General features: G+C 43.9%; 1 protein-coding gene across 1 annotated transcript; it reads left to right on the forward strand.

Moving 5' to 3' along the window:
- The first annotated feature begins 1,666 nt into the window (after positions 1-1,666).
- HAVCR2 (hepatitis A virus cellular receptor 2) lies at positions 1,667-24,058 on the forward strand. Its single transcript, XM_050793952.1, has 7 exons — positions 1,667-2,556; positions 4,832-5,173; positions 7,055-7,138; positions 13,232-13,275; positions 17,016-17,142; positions 22,185-22,221; positions 23,852-24,058. Exons 1-7 carry the CDS (start codon positions 2,499-2,501, stop codon positions 24,042-24,044), a joined length of 885 nt encoding a protein of 294 aa, XP_050649909.1. The 5' UTR covers positions 1,667-2,498; the 3' UTR covers positions 24,045-24,058.
- Positions 24,059-24,482: the final 424 nt, after the last annotated feature.

Genomic DNA, 24,482 nt, shown 5'->3' on the forward strand with positions numbered 1-24,482 from the left:
AAAATGAAAACCTATGGCATAGGTGGGAGAAATGGGAGTAAACTTGGAAGAATGGGATCAAGGCTTCTTGAGCTTTTTATATTGCTTTAACTTTTTAACTATTTGAATGTATTATCTAAAGTTTTTAAGAAAATAAACAGGAAATAAAAGTTAAGTGAATATGAAAATGTTCAGAACCAGCTCTCTACACACAGAAAAGAAGAAAGAGTTAAAGTAGATCTCTAGACCCCTTCATATCTAGACTTCAATGAACTAATAAATTGTTAATGTTTTATAAAGCTGGTCTCAGTAGCAATCCTAGAAATGAGCAGAAAACAAAGTAGTAAAAACAAAACATGGCTGGACACTATGGCTCATGCCTGTAATCCCAGCACTTTGGGAAACCGAGGCAGGCGGATCACCTGAGGTCAGGAGTTCGAAACCAGCCTGACCAATATGATGAAACCCCGTCTCTACTAAAAATACAACAATTAGCCAGGCATGGTGGTGTGCGCCTTTAGTCCCAGCTACTTGGGAGGCTGAGACAGGAGAATTGCTTGAACCCAGGAGGTGGAGATTGCAGTGAGCTGAGCTGGTGCTACTGCACTCCAGCCTAGATGACAGAGCAAGACTCCATCTCAAAACAGAAACAAAAACAAAACGAAACACAGAAACTGAGGACTGATGCTTTTAAGAGCCTTGACCAGTTCATGCTGCTAATAAACATAACCCCAGACTCCATGTTTAATCTATTCTACCTTACACTTGAATATGGGCATTTGCTGGTTATTAATTTAATGACAAACATTAAATTAATAAAACATAATTTATACTGGAAAAAAATCTGACATTTAGGGGACTTATGCTGTCATTCTAAATGACCAATCATGTGCCTTTCGGCAAATCAGTTTTTTGAAGTCTCAGATTCCTTGTCTATAAAATAAGAAATTGGCCAGGCACAGTGGCTCACGCCTGTAAACCCAACACTTTGGGAGGCTGAGGCGGGTGGATCACCTGAGGTCGGGAGTTCAAGACCAGCCTGACCAACATGGAGAAACCCCGTTTCTACTAAAAATACAAAATTAGCCAGGGTGGTGGTGCATGCCTGTAATCCCAGCTACTGGGGAGGCTAAGGCAGGAGAATCCCGGGCTTGAACCCAGGAGGTGGAGGTTGCAGTGAGCCAAGATCGTGCCACTGCACTCCAGTCTGGGCAAAAAGAGTGAAACTCTGTCTCAAAATAAAGTAAAATAAAATGAGAAACTGATTATGATCTCTTGAGTAACTGCCACTCTGCGATGCTATGGGAAGTACACACATTGAAGAAGTTGCATATTTATATTAAATGCCATTTGTTTATATTGAACAAATGGGGTGTTTATACCAAATGCATTTAATGGCATAAATGTGAATGACAAACTCAAGAAGGCAAGATATAGAGGAAGGCCACTGGCTTTTCAGAAACCACTCGGCCTGTGAGCTCACTTCCCTTTTATTAAAAAAAAGCTTTCGCTTTTAAGGTGTCCAGATAAAGGTCACACTCCCAGAGCTGAGGCTCTGTGAGTCTGAGCTGTTACCTCAGTAATGGGAGCGTGGCTGGAACTCAACACTTTCTGATCATTCATGCCCAAAGCCTCTTGGGATAGGGGAGAGGGGGCACCTTGTATGCATGAGATGAAATAGGATACCAAGAGCCCCTTAATTCCACTCAGAGTAGAGGAAAGGAAGTGTTGCCAAAAGTAACATGTTTTTTTCTGAATTGAAGAGTTGGAAGTTTGAAGGTCAAAGTCAGAATATTAGAACAGAGAGCCATGCATGTATTATCTAATACAATTTCCTCATTTTATAAATTATGTAAATGAGGAAACTGAGACCCAGCAAGGTTATAGGACCCACAACCTAATCTGTGTTAGAAGGATGAGAGCGAGGCTTATGCTGGGAGTTGCGATGGTCTGTAAATGTGAGGATAAGGAACACGCCATTCACCATTGTGTTCCACCTCCTAGTCCAGTGCCTGGTGCAAAGTAGGGGTTTCATAAACATTGGTCACAGGCCTGATGGAGGGACTGATTTGAGTGAATGTGTCCACGGATGATGCATCTGTACTTTATGTTCCCTGCTAGTCAGATGGACTCATACGTGCTCCATTTCAGGTTCATCTCATCTGGGATATTATATTAGAGGGTTCTCTTTATGTGCCATGACCGAGTAGCGTTTTCTTCCACTGAAGTATTGCTTCCTCTTTGTTGATGTCACAGGACAAGCATCAGAACACTTACAGGATGTGTGTAGCATGGCATGACAGAGAACTTTGGTTTCCTTTAATGTGACTATAGACCTGGCAGTGTTATTATAAGAATCACTGGCAGTCAGACACCCGGGTGTGCTGAGCTAGCACTCAGCGGGGGCGGCACCGCTCATGTGATTGTGGAGAAGACAGCTGGAAGAAGTACCCAGTCCATTTGGAGAGTTAAAACTGTGCCTAACAGAGGTGTCCTCTGACTTTTCTTCTGCAAGCTCCATGTTTTCACATCTTCCCTTTGACTGTGTCCTGCTGCTGCTGCTGCTGTTACTTACAAGTAAGTCTGAGCATGGATATTTACAATGAGACAATGGTGCTGTACAGAGGACAAGGAGGAGATACAAGGATGGCCATTGTAATGTTGTTTGTAATAGCAAAAGCTTGGAAGCAACGTAAATGTCCATCAGTGAAGGAGTGGGTAAATAAATGTGATATAATCATGATACAAACAGTGAATCTGAGGAAACATACTGGTATAGAATGTCTCAAAATTATAATGTTATTAAAGAAAAGAAAGGTACAGAATAATGCATATATTAGGCTTCTATTTGTGTGTGTGCATTGTCGGGGAGCAGGAATATGTGGACATTTCTTAATGTATAGTCTCTAGGAAAAGGAACCAGAGAATGGTAAAGAGTTGGGAGAGTAAGGCATATTCTTCTCTTCTCTTCTCTTCTCTTCTCTTCTCTTCTCTTCTCTTCTCTTCTCTTCTCTTCTCTTCTCTAATTGAGATGGAGTCTCACTCTATTGCCCAGGCTGGAGTGCAGTGGTGGCATGATTTCGGCTCACTGCAATCTCCGCCTCCCGAGTTCAGGCGATTCTCCTGCCTCGGGCACCCGAGTAGCTGGGATCACAGGCGTGCACCATCACGTCCAGCTAATGTTTTTAATTTTTAGTAGAGACAGGGTTTTACCATGTTGGCCAGGCTGGTCTCAAACTCCTGGCCTCAAGTAATCTGCCCATCTCAGCCTCCCAAAGTGCTGGGATTACAGGTGTGACCCATTGTGCGCCCGGCCACTTTTTCATACACCTTTGATAGTGTTTGAATGTTTTTACTGTAGTTGAGTCATGTGAAAAAAGAAAAGGGAAATAAAAAATCAAAAGAAAATATATAATGAATGTTTTATCATATATAAAATATGTATAGGTTTTTAAAATGGAATTAACTTTGTCAATTGAGGAAAATGACGAGACAAGTCTCAATCATTTTAGGAGATTTGTTTGCCAAAGTTAAGGAGGCACCTGGGAAACAGGTCTATGCCTTTCTCAGAAGATGATTTTGAGGGCTCCAAATTTAAAGGGGACAAGGTGGGATATTGAGAAGCACTCAGTTCGCACATTAAAAAAAAGGGGACACTTTGGGAGGCCAAGACGGGTGGATCACGAGGTCAAGAGATCAAGACCATCCTGGCTAACATGGTGAAACCCCGTCTCTACTAAAAAAAAAAAAAAAAAAAAAAAAACTAGCCCGGCGAGGTGGCGGGCGCCTGTAGTCCCAGCTACTCGGGAAGCTGAGGCAGGAGAATGGCATAAACCCGGGAGGCGGAGCTTGCAGTGAGTGGAGATCCAGCCACTGCACTCCAGCCTGGGCGACAGAGCGAGACTCCGTCTCAAAAAAAAAAAAAAAAAAGAAAAAAAAAAAAAAAAAAAGAAAAAAGGGCAGAGGAAAAATGTGGGAATCTGCATTTTACATTAGGTAACACAGACAAAATGGGGTAGGGTAACAATCAGATACTCGTTTGTGTCTGGCCGGGGTGACCACGCCGGTAAAGGTGAGCTATCAATCTGCATCGCAAAACTGAGCAGGAATTTCCTTGTGAGCAAAATATGGCGGAGGCGTGCAGCCTTTCATCCTGTAGCCATCTTATTCAGGAATCAAAAGGAGGAGGCGGGTTTCCGTGATCCGGTTCCCAGCTTGACTTTTCCCTTTGGCTAAATGAGTTTGGGGTCCCAAAATTTAATTTCTTTTCACAACTTTAAACCTTAAAACAACTCCATGAGTAGTTTCAAATACACAAGATTCTTGTTTAACCAAGAGTTTTTATTTACTGTGCACTTGCTGCTTAAAAAGAGATGTATGTTAGGGGAGCCTCCCTTTGTTGATGAACAAACAAGTAGCCCAGATGGGTGGGCCATTTCCTGGCTGACCATGACCAATTTTCTGATTGTCTGTTTCCATCAGCCCTGTTCTCCCATGTTCACAGAATTGGGCCACAATTCTTTCCTAGGGCAGTGTTTCTGAAAGTGAGGTTCTGGGACCAGCCACTTCAGCCACATTGAGAACTTGTTAGAAACAAAAGTTCTCAGGCTCCACCACAGACCGACCAAGTCAGGAATTCTAGCAGTTGAGCCCAGCCATCTGTGTTTTTGCAAAGCTTCCCAGTGATTCTGATGGCTTTTACATCTGAGAAGCACTGTCGCAGTGAATCATCCTCCAAACAGGACTGCAGCAGTGGCTTCCCCTTTATTCTGTAAGGCATTGCTTGCAGTTTTCCTGAAATGGAGTAACCTCACTCACTGCCTGAGCCTTGGCTCTCCTTCTGTCTATTCAGGGTCCTCAGAAGTGGAATACATAGCAGAGGTGGGTCAGAATGCCTATCTGCCCTGCTCCTACACTCCAGCCCCGCCAGGGAACCTCGTGCCCGTATGCTGGGGCAAAGGAGCCTGTTCTGTGTTTGACTGTAGCAACGTGGTGCTCAGGACCAACAACAGGGATGTGAATGATCGGACATCCGGCAGATACTGGCTAAAGGGGGATTTCCACAAAGGGGATGTGTCCCTGACCATAGAGAATGTGACTCTAGCAGACAGTGGGGTCTACTGCTGCCGGATCGAAATCCCAGGCATAATGAATGATGAAAAACATAACCTGAAGTTGGTCGTCATCAAACCAGGTGGGTGGACCTTTGCATGCCTTCTTTATGAATAAGATTTATCTGTGGATCATATTAAAGGTACTGATTGTTCTCACCTCTGACTTCCCTAATTATAGCCCCTGGAGGTGGGCCGCCAAGACCTAAAGTTTAACAGGCCCCATCAGTGATGCTCAGTGATATTTAACACCTTCCATCTGTTTTAAAACTCATGGGTGTGCCCAGGTGCTGTGGCTTACACCTCTAATCCCAGCACTTTGGGAGGCTGAGGCGGGAGGATCACAAGGTCAGGAATTCGAGACCAGCCTGGCCAACAGAGTGAAACCCTGTCTCTACTAAAAACACAAAAACTTAGCTGGGCATAGTGATAGGAGCCTGTAATTCTAGCTACTCGGGAGGCTGAAGCAGGAGAATCACTTGAACCTGGGAGTCGGAGGTTGCAGTAAGCCGAGATCTCGCCATTGCACTCCAGCCTGGGTGACAAGAGTGAAACTCTGTCTCAAAAAAAAAAAAAAAAAAAGAAAACCAAAAACTCATGGGTGGAATGTATAGATGGGAAGAAAGACCTAGATCAGTGGTTAGAGACCCTGACTCTCATTAGAATCACATAGAGAGTTTTTGAACAACTACAGATGCCAGGTACGGTGGCTCATGCCTATAATCCCAACACTTTGAGAGGCTGAAGCAGGAGGATCATTTGAGGCCAGGAGTTTGAGACCAGCCTGGCCGATATAGTGTGACTACCCCATCTCTTAAAAAGAAGAAGAAAAAGAACCCACTACCAAAACCCAGAGAAATCAGCATCTCTGGAGGTAGATCCTAAGCATTAGCTTTTTACAGAGTCTTCCTCAGGTGATTTTACCCCTGGTGCAGCCAGCACGATGAACTGCTGGGTTGTGCATGTACGCTGGGAGGTGAACAGACTTAAGATTTCTATAACATATACTTTGTGCCCAGATAGAGCTGAGTTTAAATCTAACTCTGCCTCTTACTAGCTATATAATCCTGAGCAAGTTATTGAAACGCTGTGACCTCTTCCTCTGTAAAATATGACAATAAGACCTATCATGTGGGCCATTAGAAGGATTTTGCGTGATAATATTTTATGAAAAGCATTTATAAGTTGGGCATCCCAAACCTGAAATGCACCAAAATCTGAAATGCTCCAAAATCCAAAACTTTTTGGACACTGATATGGCATTCAAAGGAAATGCTCATTGGAGCATTCTGCTCATTGGAGCATAAGTATAGTGCAGATACTAAAAATTTTTTAAAAATGGCTGGGCGCGGTGGCTCATGCCTATAATCCCAGCACTTTGGGATGCCAAAGTGGGCGGATCATCTGAGGTTGGGAGTTCGAGACCAGCCTGACCAACATGGAGAAACCCTGTCTGTACTAAAAATACAAAATTAGCTGGGTGTGGTGGCACATGCCTCTAATCCCAGCTACTCAGGAGGCTGAGGCAGGAGAATTGCCTGAATCCGGGAGGTGGAGGTTGCAGTGAGCCGAGATCGTGCCATTGCACTCCAGCCTGGGTAACAAGAGCAAAACTCCGTTAATAAAAAAAAAAAAAATCCAAAAAAATTCAAAATCTGAAACATTTCTGATTTCAAGCATTTCAGATAAGGGGTCTTCAACCTGTAATTATGACCATTTGCGTGGCTGTTAGTTCCACTATTAATAATCAGAATGTCACAATGCTGACTGCATCTTACCTTTGTCAAACATTTGAAGTGTGTGATACACTCTCAATGTAGGTATCCAGGCAGGTTTGGAAGCTGAGGCTGTATTTCTCTTTCTTAATGGTCTTTCGCATTTTTTTTCTGCTGCCCTTTTGATTCCCTGAAATAAGCTTTCTGCTCTCAGATAATTTTCATCCTTATGTTGGTTTCTGACATTAGCCAAGGTCACCCCTGCACCAACTCTGCAGAGAGACTTGACTTCAGCCTTTCCAAGGATGCTTACCACCGGGGAACATGGCCCAGGTAACTATGCATGGGGCAGAGGAGGGAGTCTTTAGCTGGCTCTGAATTCAGAGGATTTTGAATGTGGGAAAAAACATGAGAAAACAGTGTGAGAGTGGAGGCATGGACGTCTCTGTGCACCTGAAATAGTGTTTGAGAAGAGGGAAGTAGTGGAGACACACCTGTGCTGGGAAAAAGATGCTCTGGTTTAGGATTATTTTACTCGAATTTTAACTTTTAAAAAAAGTTAATAAACTTTATAGTCTTTAATTTTACTTAAATGTTAACTAAATTGGATGAAATGCTCATTACTTTGTCCACATTTTCGGGTTGACCCTGGACTGGCGACGTTTCATCATGAACTGGTGCCAGTCTGTGTTTGGGAACTGACACATTGGATTAGGTGATTTCTAGGATGCCTTTTAGCTAGAATAAAGCCCATCAGCTTCCCTGGATTCCAGCCTCAGAAGGAATAGTTAAATTCTTCATGTAATTCAGCAAGGATGTACTTAGGGTGCTCCAGATGAGAACATTGGGCAGAAAGTAGAAGTCCGGTCACATTGATCATGAAGGTTAATTTTAAGTCATTTCTTGTCAGTGTCCTGGTCTCTCCTAATCTCTCTGGAGCTCCATTTTTTTTTCTTCTGTAAAATGAGGTTAATAGGTGAGTCCTATCTCATAATGTCATAAATCTCATAAATCACACCTTATGGGCTTTAAATAAGAAAATGTTGGCCGGGCGCGGTGGCTCAAGCCTGTAATCCCAGCACTTTGGGAGGCTGAGGCGGGCGGATCACAAGGTCAGGAGATCGAGACCACAGTGAAATCCCGTCTCTACTAAAAATACAAAAATTAGCCGGGCGCGGTGGCGGGTGCCTGTAGTCCCAGCTACTCAGGAGGCTGAGGCAGGAGAATGGCGTGAACCCAGGAGGCGGAGCTTGCAGTGAGCCGAGATCACGCCACTGCACTCCAGCCTGGGCAACAGCGTGAGACTCTGTCTCAAAAAAAAAAAAAAAAAAAAAAAAAAAAGAAAATGTCTAAAACGTGTAGCCCAATGTCTGACCACAATTTGTACTTTTGTACTCAGTACATGTTAGCTGTTGTCATTAATATTATAAGATCAGGAGGCAGAATGAGATTGTGGTTAAACTACTTCAGTGAAAGGTGGAATGGGCTCTCATTTCAGCTATTCTTGCTAGCTCTGTGACCTCAGTCAAGTTGCTCAAATTCTCTGAAGCTCAGTTTGCTCATCTCTACAATGAGGATAATTTCAGTGCCCATGTCATGAGGTTGTTGTAATGTATAAACATGATAATGTATGTAAAATGCTCAGGCTAGTACCCAGCCCATAGAAAGCACTCAACTGTTTATTATTACTATAGTTACTAGTTTTAGCTCTCCAAAGTTTCAGTCTTTGGTTAGTCTTTAGTGATTGGTAGCCAACATCTTTTATGCAATTAGAGAGGAAACTATGGTGGGGACAGATGATCATCCACATTGTGGGTTAATAAAGTCATACCAGATACTTATTGTATGCCATTGTTATATTTTAAAGAATCCTACAACCATAGTCCTAGAAGGGATTTCAAGGGTCATTTAGTCTCACTTTCCCATCCTGTGCTTCAGTACTTTTTTTTTTTTTTTTTAATTGAGACGGAGTCTCGCTTTGTCGCCCAGGCTGGAGTGCAGTGGCGCCATCCCAGCTCACTGCAAGCTCTGCCTCCAGGGTTCATGCCATTCACCTGCTTCAGCCTCCTGAGTAGCTGGGACTACAGGCGCCCACCACCCGGCCTAGCTAATTTTTTTTTTTTTTTGTATTTTTAGTAGAGACAGGATTTCACCATGTTAGCCAGGATGGTCTCGATCTCCTGACCTCCTGATCCAACCGCCTTGGCCTCCCAAAGTGCTGGGATTACAGGCAGGAGCCACCGCACTTGGCCAGTACTTTTTGCCAAATCACCACTGAGTGGGCATTTGCTGTAGATGGAATTTACTCCCTGTTGAGGTGGTGCATTTACTTATGCTTGTCTCTACCATGGACAGAAGTCTTCTTTCCTTTAGTTTTTCTTTTTTCTTTTCTTTTTTCTTTTTTTTTTGGAGAGGGAGTCTCACTTTCTCACCCAGGCTGGAGTGCAGTGGCACAATCTTGGCTCACTGCAAACTCCGCCTCCCGGGTTCAAGCAATTCTTCTGCCTCAGCCTACTGAGTAGCTGGGATTACAGATGCGTGCCACCAAGCCCGGCTAATTTTTGTATTTTTATTAGAGACCGGGTTTCACCATGGTGGCCATGCTGGTCTCGAATCCTGACCTCAGGTGATCCCTCTGCCTCAGTCTCCCAAAGTGCTGGGATTACAGGCTTGAGCCACCACGCCCAGCCTTCCCTTTAGTTTTTGCTTGTTAGTTCCTTCCCTCTAGGGCAACAAAAATGGGAATATTGGCACAATACCTCGAATCTCTGAGCTTCTCAAGGGCCTGACTGAGAAAAAATATTGAAACAACCAAAAGTATGTCAGTAGCTCCAAAATAGGAAAATAAAATAAAAAATTGAAATTTATGGATATTTAATGGCTTGTCTATAATATGTAACATTATGTAAATTGGCTGCTGGTAAACCAACTCAAAATGTGGGATGTGGGAGCATTTAATATAAAAATGGGGCTGGGCACAATGGCTCACACCTGTAATCCCAGCCCTATGGGAGGCCAAGGTGGGCAGATAACTGGAGCTCAGGGTTTGAGACCAGCCTGAGCAACATGGCAAAACCCCATCTCTACTACGAATACAAAAAATTAGGCCGAGTGCAGTGGCTCACACCTGTAATCCCAGCACTATGGGAGGCCAAGGCAGACGGATCACCTGAGGTCAGGAGTTTGAGACCAGCCTGGCCAACATGGTGAAAACCCATCTCTACTGAAAATACACAAATTAGCTGGGCGTGGTGGTGCATGTCTATAATTCCAGGCACTCAGAAGGCTGAGGCAGGAGAATCATCTGAGCCTGGGAGCAGTGAGCTGAGATCTCACCACTGTCCTGAAGCCTGGAAAACAGAGCAAGATTCCATCTCAAAAAAAAAAAAAAAGCCAGGCATGGTGGCATGGGCCTGTAGTCCCAGCTACTTGAGGGGGCTGAGGCAGGAATATTGTTTGAACTCAGGAGGCTGAGGATTCACTGAGCCGAGTTGGTGCCACTGTACTCCAAGCCTGGGCAACAGAGCAAGACCCTTTCTCAAAAAAAAAAAAAAAAAAATGGAGTAGAGCCTTTAAAAGTAAGAGATCCAAGGGCCTGGAATTTGAACACAGAACAAATGTAACTTCTCTTCTACCTGAAGGAGGAAGGACTGGGTCACAGGTGAGTCCTCAGCTCTGGAGTAGATCTGCTTTAAATCCTAGCTTTCCCAATTAATAGCTGTGTGATCTTGGGCAAAGTGGGTCTGTCAGACTCAGTATTGTCATCTGAAAAATGGGGAAAATAGTAGTAGCTACTTATTGTGGTTGAGGATTAAATGAGATTGTATGTATACGGTGCTAAGCACCATGTCTGGCACCTAATAAGTGCCGAATAGATGGTAGCTACTAAATTTATACACTGTTAAGGCCATCACATCTCACCTTCACTGCTACCTGTCCCCTGAGGCAAATCTTGGGTTCTCCAGAAAGAACATTGCCACTCCCTTCAACTGTCCCATCCATCTTGGTTGGTGGCCAAATCTGTGTGAAAAAATGCTGTAATAACACAACAGTGCTTGATTTTACTGATCATTTTCATAGCAAAATGAAGTTTAAAAAGAAGTTATTTTTACCATTTTTATCAAGAAAAATAATTATAGGGAGGCTGAAACTGGATTTACAGTTGAAAATCTTATGTGCACTTAAGATTCATGTTTACTTAGCAGTTGTACTGATGAAGGTTTTTTTTTTTTTTGAGAAGTAGTCTTGCTCTGTCACCAGGCTGGAGCGCGATGGCGCCATCTTGGCTCACTGCAACTTCCACGTCCTGGGTTCCAGAGATTCCACTGCCTCAACTTCCTGAGTAGCTGGGACTACAGGCGTACACCACCACGCCTGGCTAATTTTTTGTATTTTAGTAGAGACAGGGTTTCACCATGTTGGCCAGGATGGTTTCAATCTCCTAACCTCGTAATCCGCCTGCCTTGGCCTCCCAAAGTGCTGGGATTACAGGCGTGAGCCACCGCACCCGGCCTGTGGTTTTTATACTTTAATTTTTTTTCTGGTAATTAGGGCAAAAGTAAGTGGAACATAATCTTTATTTTCTTCAATAATTTTAGGCTGAGGCTATGCCTTTATAATATTTAAACTATAGTTTGTTAAACCAGCATTTAGTCAAACCCTTTATACACATTAAAGGGTTCCGACTTTAAGGCTCCCAGAAGGTGACTATGACATTTAAGAAGTTTCGACATCTCTGACTCAGCCATAAAAATGAGTAAGCACGCTTAGTTTCCCAAGAGCTGGCAAGGTACTTATTTTTAGAATTCAGCGTTCATGAGGTCAGGGCCTGTGCCCCTCTTGTTCCCTGCTCTGTCTCCTGTGCCTAGAGTAAGGGTGTAGTGCATATTCATGGAATAGATCTGCAGATGAAATAAACAAATGAACAGGAAGGAAAGATGGTGAGTAGGTGGCTGGGCAATGTGACCCTCTTCATAATGACAGCACTGAGGTAAAGGCTGGTGAAGGCAGTATAATTAAGAATGTGCATTTAAATCTATGCAGACTTAAATTGGAAGGCCATTTTGTCATTTGCTAAGTTGTGTGACCTTGGGTTAGTCACTTCACTTCCCTGATTTTCAGTTTCTTCATCTGTGCAATGGGACTAACAGTCAGTCTCTACTTTAGAAGAGTAGTTCTAAAGTAAGTGCTTCTAAGTATCTCTAAAATGAGCTCCTTCACTGAAAGTTTAGCACAAGCCCTGGTTCCTATTACATTGTGGCCACAGTGATTATTTTCATTTGTAGGCAACCCTGTCTCCCTTCTCATGAGTAAATGCAAAACTTATTTAAGAAAATGGAGGCTGGGCACGGCACGGTAGCTCACGCCTGTAATCCCAGCACTTTGGGAGGCCAAGGCAGGCAGATCACTTGAGGTCAGGAGTTCAAGACCAGCCTGGTCAACATGGTGAAACCCCATCTCTACTAAAAATACAAAAATTAGCTGGGTGTGGTGGTGCACCCCTGTAGTCCCAGCTACTCGGGAGGCTGAGGCAGGAGAATCGCTTGAACTTGGGAGGCGGAGGTTGCAGTGAGCCGAGATCATGCTACTGTACTCCAGCCTGGGTGACAGAGTGAGACTGTCTCACCAAAAGAAAAAGAAGAAAAAGAAAATGGAGGCTGCAGTGAGCTGAGATTGTGCCACTGCACTCCAGCCTGGGCAACAGAGTGAGACTCTGTCTCAAAAAAAAGGAAGTGAATTTTTGTTGTCTTTAAAAATCTAATTAGAATATAATGCCTAAGGCCAAGCCTGGTGGTTCACACCTGTAATCCCAGCACTTTGGGAGGCTGAGGTGGGCACATCACTTGAGGTCAGGAGTTCACAACCAGCCTGGCCAACATGGCCTTGTCTCTACTTAAAATACAAAAATTAGCGGGGCATGGTGGTGCATGCATGTAGTCCTAGCTACTTGGGAGGCTGAGGGATTAGAATTGCTTGAACCAGGGAAGCAGAAGTTGCAGCGAGCTGAGATCATGTCACTGCGCTCCAGCCTGGGTGACAGAGTGAAACTCTGCCTCTAAAAAAATAAATAAATAAATAATGCCTGAGTGTTATCAATATTCCTGGATTTTTGTAGAACTCATTAGGGTCTTGTGAAAAAAAAACAAAGCACATATTTAAGTAGGACTTCTTGGCAGAATTCTCTATTTCATAAAATAGTAGGGTTCATTGTCTAGATGAAAAAATGTGGCCATCCTAAAGTTGATTCCTGGGTGTTCAGTAAATTTTGTTGGTCTCTCCGTTAATTATTGTGACGAGTATGGAGTAGAATTTGTTTCAAATAGAATTATAGGCATCATTAAGATTTTTTAAAAACTTAGATAAAAGAAAACGTTCTTAACTATTCTATTGGCTGTTTTTCCTCACTTTCTCTTTCTCTTTTTATAGCAGAGACACAGACACCAGGGAGCCTCCCTGATGTAAATCTGACAGTAAGTAACTTTTTTTGTGAGCTGTGTTGTGCTCAACTTGGAGGGGAAAAGTATGGCTCTAGACTTCCTTCATGCCCACCCTGTCCTTGAGGTAAAAAGCCTGAAGTTCCCTTAGCTTCAGATTCCTCGGCTGTAACATGTTGATGATGACAGTTTTTTTTTTTTTTTTTTTTTTGAGACGGAGTCTCGCTCTGCCGCCCGTGCTGGAGTGCAGTGGCCGGATCTCAGCTCACTGCAAGCTCCGCCTCCCGGGTTCACGCCATTCTCCTGCCTCAGCCTCCCGAGTAGCTGGGACTACAGGCGCCGCCACCTCGCCCGGCTAGTTTTTTTGTATTTTTTAATAGAGACGGGGTTTCACCGTGTTAGCCAGGATGGTCTCGATCTCCTGACCTCGTGATCCGCCCGTCTCGGCCTCCCAAAGTGCTGGGATTACAGGCTTGAGCCACCGCGCCCGGCCGATGATGACAGTTCTAACCTCATAGCCCTGTTGTAATGAAGGACTGAGGTGATGCGGGTAAAGTACCTGGCATATAGTAAGAGCTTGAAAACCACAAAGAAGGAACATTAGCATTTTGTCCCTCTTATTCTTCAATTTCACAACTGTCTACCCTGTGGAAGGTTCAGAGATTCTTCATCTCCCTAGAATACCATTCTTCTTGCTTCCATCACAACCCAAATGGGAAAGAGTATTTAAATTTACCTCTTTATATATGACAAGACACCAATCAGGAGTATTCAAAGCCATAAGTTGTTTTTTTTTTGTTGTTTTTTTTTTTGAGACAGAGTTTCACTCTTGTTGCCCAGGCTGGAGTGCAATGGTATGATCTTGGCTCACCTCAACCTCTGCCTCCTGGGTTCAAGCGATTCTCCTGCCTCAACCTTCTGAGTAGCTGGGATTATAGGCATGCGCCGCTACACCCGGCTAATTTTGTATTTTTATTTTAATTATTTTTTTGAGATGGAGTTCCGCTCCTGTTGCTCAGGCTGGAATACAATGGTGTGATCTCAGCTCACTGCAACCTCCACCTCCCAGGTTCAAGCGATTCTCCTGCTTCAGCCTCCTGAGTAGCTGGAATTACAGACGCCCACCACCACATCCAGCTAATTTTTGTATTTTTAGTAGAGACAGGGTTTCACCACATTGGGCAGGCTGGTCTTGAACTCCTGACTTCAGGTGATCTGTCCGCCTCAGCCTCCCAAAGTGCTGGGATTACAGGCATGAGCCATGGCGCCCAGCCAATTTTATGTATTTAACTATAAATAAAACCATACCTTAATTAACCTCAATTTTACTGTCCCTGCTACCTTCTTAGAATAAAAGAAAAACTGGCTGGGTGCAGTGGCTCACGCGGTAATCCCAGCACTTTGGGAGACCGAGGATGGTGGATCACCTGAGGTCAGGAGTTTGAGACCAGCCTGGCCAACATGGTGAAACCCCATCTCCACTAAAAATACAAAAAATTAGCCAGGTGTGGTGATGTGTGCCTGTGTAGTACTAGCTACTTGGGAGGCTGAGGCAGGAGAATCGCTTGAACCCAGGAGGTGGAGGTTGCAGTGAGCTGAGGTCGCGCCACTGCACACCAGCCTGGGCAACAAAAGTGAAACTCAATCATAAAAGAAAAACCACTAGAAAGCAAACTTGCAGCAATGACTTAAAAATTCTTTGAGGAGGCCAGGCACAGTAACTTACGCCTGTAATCCCAGCACTTTAGGAGGCCAAGGTGGAAGCATTGCTTGAGACCAGGAGTTTGAGACCAGCCTGGGCCACATAGCGACACTCTGTCTCTACAAAAAATATTTTTTTAAAATTGGCCAGGCATGGTGCGGCATACCTGTAGTTTCAGCTACTTGGGAGGCTGAGGCAGGAGGATTGCTTGAGCACAGGAGGTTGAGGCTACGATGAGCAATGAGCTGTGATCATGCCACTGCACTCCATCCTAGGTGACAGGGTAAGACCTTGTCTCCAAAAAAAAAAAAAAAAAAAAAAAAAAAAAAAAAAAAAAATTACTTGAGGACATATCTAGGAGTCCACATTTATTTGACTCAGTTTCCTCCCTGTGTATTCACAACTGATGCTCAGCATCTTGTATTTGCTTCTTCTCTCTTTGCAATCAAACAGTGCTTTTTAAGGACCTGTATGTGCCCACAATGCTTAATGCACAATATCTTACATATAGGACTCCTATTATTGTAGGAGTAATCTGTATTGAATCAATGTGTAAATGTATGTAGAATAAATGGAAGATTTAACTTCCTTAAATTCATTACTTTAAAAATGTTTATAATTATTTTGTGTGTGTGTGTGTGTGTGTGTGTTTTGTATAAATGGGGTCTCAATATGTTGCCCAGGCTGCTCCCTAACTCCTGGCCTCAAGTGATCCTCACATCTCAGCTTCCCAAAGTGCTGGGATTATAGGTGTGGGCCTGGCCTATAATTATTGTTTGTTTGTTTATTTATTTTTTGAGGTGGAGTTTTGCTTTTGTTGCCCAGGCTGGAGTGCAATGGTGCGATCTTGGCTGCAACCTCCACCTCCCAGGTTCAAGCAAATCTCCTGCCTCAGCCTCCCTAGTTGCTGGGATTACAGGCACCCACCACCACACCTGGCTAATTTTTGTATTTTTAGTAGGGATGGGGTTTCACCATGTTGGCCAGCCTGGTCTTGAGCTCCTGACCTTGTGAACCGCCCACCTTGGCCTCCCAAAGTGCTGGGATTACAGGCGTGAGCTACCGCACCCGGCCTAATCATAGTTTTTAAAGAGGAAAACAGAGAACATAGACTGAAATTTTAGAAACAGAATTTATTTTGTGTGACTCTCAGTTTTCAGAAAATGAAGTTAACTAGAGCAATAGCAATAATAACTACCACTGATTGAACATTTGTTATGTACCAGGCCCTGTAATAAGCATTTTATATTTTCTGTCACTTAATTTTCCTGATAACTCTACAGGGTTACTCAGCCCTTAGTGGCAGAGCTGGGATTTGTTTTTTTGTTTTTTTGTTTTTTTTTGAGATAGAGTCTCGCTCTGTTGCCTAGGCTGGCATGCAGGGGCATGATCTCAACTCTCTCCAATCTCCGCCTCCTGGGTTTAAGCAATTCTCCTGCCTCAGCCTCCCCAGTGGCTAGGATTACAGGCATGTGTCACCATGCCTGGCTAAGTTTTGTATTTTTAGTAGAGACTGGATTTCACCATGTTGTCCAGTCTGGTCTCAAACTCCTGATGTCAGGTGATCCGCCTGCCTTGGCCTCCCAAAGTGCTGGGATTACAGATGTAAGCCACTGTGCCCGGCCTCAGAACTCGGATTTGAATGCAGGACCATCTGTCTGTAAAGTCTTGGCTATTGAATCACTGTCTTTTTGTGAAAAATAGAGGTTTCATAGCAAGACACCAAATGGAAACTACTCTAAAACTCTCTGGGGAATCTTAGGGGGTCTTGAACCAACAAGACTCCACTCTAAAACCAATTTTTGCAGGGGCAGGGGAAGGGTCTTAAGAGCTCCTTCTCCACCCACAACACAGAAGGGCACATTTTGTTTCCCCGCTAACTCCAAAGGTTAAGCGAGTCTCTTTCTTGGGTTGGCTTAAGTGTTGGCTACAAGGTGACAGATGAAAGGTGATTTCAAGGACTCTGCCATCTTGTGATGTTGTAAAAGGCATGGTCCAATTCGCAAATCATGAGACTGAGTACACAAGCGATTTCTAGCTATTTTCTGCTTAAATCCTGTTTGTGTTTGCATAGCAAATATTCACATTGACCAATGAGTTACGGGACTCTGGAGCAACCATCAGAACAGCCATCTACATCGCAGCAGGGATCTCTGCTGGACTGGCTCTGGCTCTTATCTTTGGCGCTTTAATTTTCAAATGTAAGTGTTTTTTGTTTCTCTCTCCTTCTGGTAACAAATTCTTAAACAAGAACCAGTGAAACCTAGATAGAAATGCAAATTCATGGGCCGGGTGCGGTGGCTCAAGCCTGTAATCCCAGCACTTTGGGAGGCCGAGACGGGTGGATCACGAGGTCAGGAGATCGAGACCATCCTGGCTAACACGGTGAAACCCCGTCTCTACTAAGAAATACAAAAAACTAGCCGGGCGAGGTGGCGGGCGCCTATAGTCCCAGCTACTCGGGAGGCTGAGGCCGGAGAATGGCGTGAACCCGGGAGGTGGAGCTTGCAGTGAGCTGAGATCTGGCCACTGCACTCTAGCCTGGGCTACAGAGCGAGACTCCGTCTCAAAAAAAAAAAAAAAAAAAAGAAATGCAAATTCATGTTTATACCCAAAGGTGATTAGACTAAATACTCTTTTGTCCATCCAAATCCTAACAATAATGGCTAATTTTAATTTAATATTTATTGTGTGCCAGGCAGGCACTGCGTTAAATGTTTTACATACATTTTATCATCATTACTGTCTGATGAGGTAAGGAATAGTGCCATCCCATTTTACAGTGGAGAGAAGTCGAGCTTAGAGTAAGCTGCCTTCCCAAGGTTTCAACATCAGTACCTGGCAGAACCGAATTCAAATCCAGACAGGCTGATTCCAGTAAACCAATTTCTTTACTTCATGAATATGCTAGGTTTATTAGGAAACACAGCAGCAAAAAACACTCCCTTCTGTGCACTTTTCTGTTACTGGTTTCTCAGGCATACCTCTTTGGGAGTAGATTGCAAGTCTGTTTAATACTGGGTCATTGGCCTGGCGCGGTGGCTCAAGCTTGTAATCCCAGCACTTTGGGAGGCTGAGACGGGCGGATCACAAGGTCAGGAGATCGAGACCATCCTGGCTAACCCGGTGAAACCCTGTCTCTACTAAAAAATACAAAAAACTAGCCGGGCGAGGTGGTGGGCGCCTGTAGTCCCAGCTACTCAGGAGGCTGAGGCAGGAGAATGGCGTGAACCAGAAAGGCGGAGCTGGCAGTGAGCTGAGATCCGGCCACTGCACTCCAGCCTGGGCGACAAAGCGAGACTCCGTCTCAAAAAAAAAAAACAAAAAAAACCACTGGGTCATGATTGGGGTTACAGAATGTTTTCCTCCATCATGGTACTTAGCACATAGCTTTTTCTAAGTTACTTGTCCTTAAAAAAAAAAACCCACAAAAACAGAAAAACAACAACAACAACAAAAAAAACAGGCCCTGCGTGGTGGCTTACGCCTGTAATCCCAGCACTTTGGGAGACTGAGGCAGGTAGATCATTTGAGGTCAGGAGTTCAAGACCAGCTTGGCCAACATGGTGAGACCCCATCTCTACTAAAAATACAAAATTAATCGGGTGTGGTGGCGCATGCCTGTAATCCCAGCTACTCGGGAGGCTGAGGCAGGGGAATCACTTGAACCTGGAAGGTAGAGGTTGCAGTGAGCTCAGATCATGCTACTGCATGCCAGCCTGGGCGAAAGAGTGAGACTCTGTCTTAAAAAAATAATAGTAATAAAATATAAATAAATAAGCAAATAAATAAATAAATACAATGGCCGGGTGCAGTGGCTCATGCCTGTAATTTCAACACTTTCGGAGGCTGAGGTGAGAGGATCAGCTGAGCCCAGGTGTTTGAGACCAAGATCAGCATGGGCAGCAAAGCAGGATGCTGTCTGTACACAGTAATAATAATAATAACGAGGTGAGCATGGTGGCACACACCTGTAGTCCCATTTACTCAGGAGGCTGAGGTGGGAGGATCACTTGAGCCCAGGAGGCTGCAGTGAGCTGTGATTGCATCTTTGCAGTCCAGCCTGGGCCACAGAGTGAGACAGTCTCCAAAAAAAAAAAAAAAAAGTGTGTTCAAGTTGATGAATTTTGATGAAGAATTACAGTAGGAAGCCATCACCACAATCAAGATCTAAATAATACTTCCATTACCCCCAAAACCTCGCACACACTTTTCTTTCTTTCTTTCTTTCTTTCTTTCTTTCTTTCTTTCTTTCTTTCTCTTTCTTTCTTTCTTTCTTTCTTTCTTTCTTTCTTTCTTTCTTTCTTTCTTTCTTTCTTTCTTTCTTTCTTTCGAGATGGAGGCTGGAGTGCAGTGGCGCGATCTCAGCTCACTGCAACCTCTGCCTCCCGGGTTCAAGTGTTTCTCCTGACTCAGCTTCCAGAGTAGCTGTGACAACAGGTGCGTACCACCAGGCCCCAGAGTGTAATACAACATAGCAGCCTTTCTTACTAATAGGCAAACAGGGACTGTCTGTGTGGAGTGAGCATTCACTTCAGACTGGCTTAAGACTAAAGGGTGTTCCTAAGATATGTGAGACTTCTAGAGCTAAAACTGGAACAGCCCAAGAAAAACAGGGATGAGTTGGTCACCCCATTAACTGTGGACTGAAGCTGCTAAGTGCTTTACGTGCATTAAATTCTCGTAACTACCCTATGTTTCTAATGGAGAATCAGCATGCTAAAAGGTTAGGTCACTTGCCTGCATTACACAGTTAATTGATAGATATAGGAATTGAAACCAGGACTGTCCTGCTCCTCACCGTTATGGTTTCTGCCACTCTTGTCGCCCAGGCTGGAGTGTAATGGTGCAATCTTGACTCACTGTAACCTCCACCTCCCGGGTTCAAGTGATTCTTCCACCTCAGCCTCCTGAGTAGCTGGGATTTCAGGCATGCGCCACCACGCCTGGCTAACTTTGTATTTTTAGTAGATGGGGGTTTCACCATGTTGGCCAGGCTGGTCTCAAACTCTTGACCTCAGGTGATCCACCCACCTTGGCCTCCCAAAGTGCTGGGATTGTAGGCATGAGCCACCATTCCCAGCCTGATACCTTTATCTTTATTATAGTCAACCTTTTAAGTTGATCACTCATTCTGGAAGGTCGTCCTTCTCTTGGCTTCTGAAATGACATTCTCCTATTTGATCCATTGCTTTTCAGTTCTTCTGCCTGATCCTTAGATGTTGAGATTCCTTAGGGCTGGGTATGGTGGTGGACGCCTATAGTCCTAGCTACTCAGGAGCCTGAAGCAGGAGGATCACTTGAGCCCAGGAGTTTGAGGCTGTGAACTAGGATCTTGCTGTTGCATTCCAGCCTGGGTGACACAGGGAGACTCTGTCTCAAAGAAAAACAACAACAAAAGATTCCTGCAGTCTTCCTCCAACATATATCTAAAGTATTTTCATTATTCTGCATCTCTTTTGGCCATTACCTTACTCCAAGGCATCATTATCTCTACTTAATTTATCTTCTCATTTCTTTATTCCTCCTTCTAATCCAATATTAAAACCCAAATCAATATCTGAGCACAATGGCTCATGCCTATAATCCTAAGACTTGGGGAGGCCAAGACAGGAGAGTCACTTGAGGCCAGGAGTTTGAGACTAGCCTGGGCAACATATTGAGATTCACCCAGGCTGTAGTGCAGTGGTGCGATCCCAGCTCACTGCAACCTCTACCTCAAGTGACCCTCCTGCCTCCGCCTCCAAGTAGCTTGGACCACAGGCATGTGCCAGCTCACCTGGCTAGTTTTTGTATTTTTAGTAGAGATGAGGTTTTGCCATGTTGCCCAGGCTGGTCTCGAACTCCCAAGCTCAAGAAATCTGCCTGCCTTGCCTCCCAAAGTGTTAGGATCACAGGCGTGAGCCACTGCATCTAGCCCAAAAACATTTTAAAAATTATCCAGCTGTGGTGGTGTGCACCTATATTCTAGCTATTCAGAAGCTGAGATGGGCAGATCCCTTGAGCCCAGGAGTTCAAAGTTGCAATCGGATATGATCTTGCCACCGCATTCCAGCCTGGCCAATAAAGCACGACCCTGTCTCCAAAAAAAAAAAAAAGAGAAAAAGAAAAATTTTCAGTTTGAATATTTGAAACTGCATCCCCAGAAGATACCTTGAAAGAGATCATGAAAGACCTTGATCCAGAGGTACCCAGTAAGCCACACCTGAATTCCTGACGCACAACATGGAAATTATGAGATAAGGAAGTTGTTTTCAGCGGCTAAAAGAAACCCAAAACAAATAAGGATCACATCTCTGCCCTTTAAGGAAATCTAAGTTTCCTACAGGTCTTAGAATCGAATACAGATTCCTGATTATGGCTGGAAAGGTCTTGTTAGACCTAGCCCCAGCCTACCTTTCAGACCTTATCTTGGGCCCCTCCCTTAGTCCAGCCATGTTTTCAGTTTCAGGCACTCAGCAAGATCTTTACAGAGGGTTCCCTCGTCCTGGAATGCTCCTTCTGGCTCTCTACTTGGCTGACTCATTTCAGAAGTGAGCTTAAAGGTCATCTCTGGGGGTCCTTCCCTGACCACCCTCTGTATTATCTGTTTCAATATGATGTTGGTTTCCTTTATAATACATCATCATTTGAATTTTTTTTTTTTTTTCCTATTTACTGTTTCCTTTTTTTTTTTTTTTTTTTCTGAGACGGAGTTTCGCTCTTGTTGCCCAGGCTGGAGTGCAATGGCTCAATCTTGGCTCACCGCAACCTCCGCCTCCCGGGTTCATGCGATTCTCCTGCCTCAGCCTCCCGAGTAGCTGGGATTACAAGTGTGTGCCACCACACCCGGCTAATTTTGTATTTTTAGTAGAGACGGGGTTTCTCCATGTTGGTCAGGCTGCTCTTGGGTCTGGGGTACTGTTTTCTTTTATTTCTTTGGTCTCCCACAGGAGAACGTAAGCTTCATGAAATTAGGGCTCACAATTCACTTTTACGTTCCTGTGTTCCTCGTGCCAAGCAAACTGCCAGACACATAGTAGAGGACTCATAATTATTAAATAAGAAAAATGCATCTTTATTATTATTTTCTAGCCAGTCCATATAATTATCTAAGGCACATATTGAGAGTTTCATTCAACTCAGTCTAAGGTGAGACCAGATTTCCCTGAACAATGCATGCCTCCAGTGAGCCTGTTTGATTTCTTGTCTCATTTATTTTATGAAGGCATTTTTATTGACTTTTCTTTCCCCCTTTATCTAGGGTATTCTCATAGCAAAGAGAAGACACAGAATTTAAGGTAAGAATAATGGAATGGGGTTGGGGAAAGGTGAGAATCTTGGCAGTCCATACTCTTAACATGTCTGATCTTTACTCTGAGAAGTCCTGTCCTGGGGCTTTGAGATCTGAGTTTATACTTCCTTTTTCCTCTAGGTCTAGTTATGAAGAGAAAATGTAACATACTGCTGTGTTTACTTCCTGATACCTTTAGCTTCTTTAGTTCTAAAGTTAAGGTATACAATTTATCTCCCTAATAATACAACATGCTTATTCATCTCGATATTAATGGTTTTTCCAATGAACTGAAACATCAACGGATTGAGCTCCTATTATATCCAGGGTCTGGGCTGAACTTTGGCATTAGAGAAGTGAGCAAGACACCCAGTATCTGTTCTCAGCATTTCTGTAAACCAGCCCAGGCATTTTCAACTTTGGTTTCCTATTAGAATCACCTGGGCACCGAAGTGTACTAATGCAGGGCCAACCCCAGAGCAACTGAGTCAGAATCTCTGGGGATGAAGCCTAAGCATAGATAATGTTCTAAAAGCTCTCCAGGTGATTCTAATGAACAGTCAGGGCTAACAACTGCTAGTCTATTACAGACTACTGTCTTAACCTTCATTCCTGATTATGCACACACACACATCCCTTTCAAATAGGTATGGCTTATGTAACTTACTAGATTTTAGACTTTTAGTGATGTTTGGCACATGAATGGGATGCAATATATTTGGATTACAAAAATGACTCTGGGCCAGGTGCTGTGGCTTACACTTATAAGCCCAGGACTTTGGGAGGCTGAGGTGGGAGGATCACATGAGCCCAGGAGTTCGAGACCAGCCTGGGCAACATAATGAGACCTCTTCTTTACAAAAAATAGAAAAATTAGGTGGAAAGATTGCTGGAGCACAGGAGCTGAAGGCTGCAATGAGCCATGATTGTGCCACTACACTCCCACGTGGGTGACAGAAAGACCCGCATCAAACAAAACAAAACAAAAACTTCTGAACATTGAATGCTATCTAAAGCATTAATAATTTTTTTTTTTTTTTTTTTTAGACAGGGTCTTGCTGTGTCACCCAGGCTGGAGTGCAGTAGTGTAACCTCTGCCTCCTGGGTTCAAGTGATTCTCTGCATCAGCCTCCCACATGGCTGGGATTACAGGTGCACTCCACCACGCTGGCTAATATTTTTGTATCTTTAGTAGAGGTGGGGTTTCACCATGTTGGCCAGGCTGGTCTCGAACTCCTGACCTCGTGATCCACCCACCTCAGACTCCCAAAGTGCTAGGATTACAGGCGTGAGCCATGATGCCAGGCCCATTTTTTAAAAATCTAAATGTGTACATAATTGCAGACATCTTGACACTTCACCTAAACTTCAGCCTGCAACTCCTAGAAATAAAGATATTCTCTGAGCTATCACAATGCTATTGTTATACCTAAGAAAATTAAAATTAATGGGAATTTTCCCAATTGTTTCCCCATAGTATTTTATTGCTGTTTCTTGGCTTTTCCCCTTGTTCAGCATCTGATCAAAGATCATGCACTGTATTTAGTTGCTGTCTCTTTGGGAAAGCCTATTCTCTTAACTCGATTCCGTGTTACCTGGGAAATGCTTAACTCAGCTTCAACACTTTATTTCCACAGCCTTATCTCTTTGGCCAACATCCCTCCCTCAGGATTGGCAAATGCAGTAGCAGAGGGAATTCGCTCAGAAGAAAACATCTATACCATTGAGGAGGACGTATATGAAGTGGAGGAGCCCAATGAGTATTACTGCTATGTCAGCAGCGGGCAGCAACCCTCACAACCTTTGGGTTGTCGCGTTGCAATGCCATAGATCCAACCACCTTATTTTTGAGCTTTGTATTGTCTTTTTCAGAAACTATGGGCTGTGTCAGCTGACTGGTTTTGGAGGTTCTGTCCACTGCCATGGAGCAGAGTTTTCCCATTTTCGGAAGATAATGACTCACATGGGAATTGAACTGGGACCTGCCCTGAACTTAAACAGGCATGTCATTGCCTCTGTATTTAAACCAACAGAGTTACCCAACCCAGAGACTGTTAATCATGGATGTTAGAGCTCAAACGGGCTTTTATATACACTAGGAATTCTTGATGTGGGGTCTCTGGAGCTCCGGGAAATTCAGGCACATCTTACGTCCATGAAACTTCAGATAAACTAGGCAAAACTAGGTGCTGGGGTGAATGCATAACTTTTTTGGCACAGAAAGTCTAAAGGGGCCACTGATTTTCTTTTCTTTTTTTTTTTTGAGAC

This window comes from Macaca thibetana, chromosome 6, assembly GCF_024542745.1.
Source record: "Macaca thibetana thibetana isolate TM-01 chromosome 6, ASM2454274v1, whole genome shotgun sequence".
NCBI classification, from domain to species: Eukaryota; Metazoa; Chordata; class Mammalia; order Primates; family Cercopithecidae; genus Macaca; species Macaca thibetana.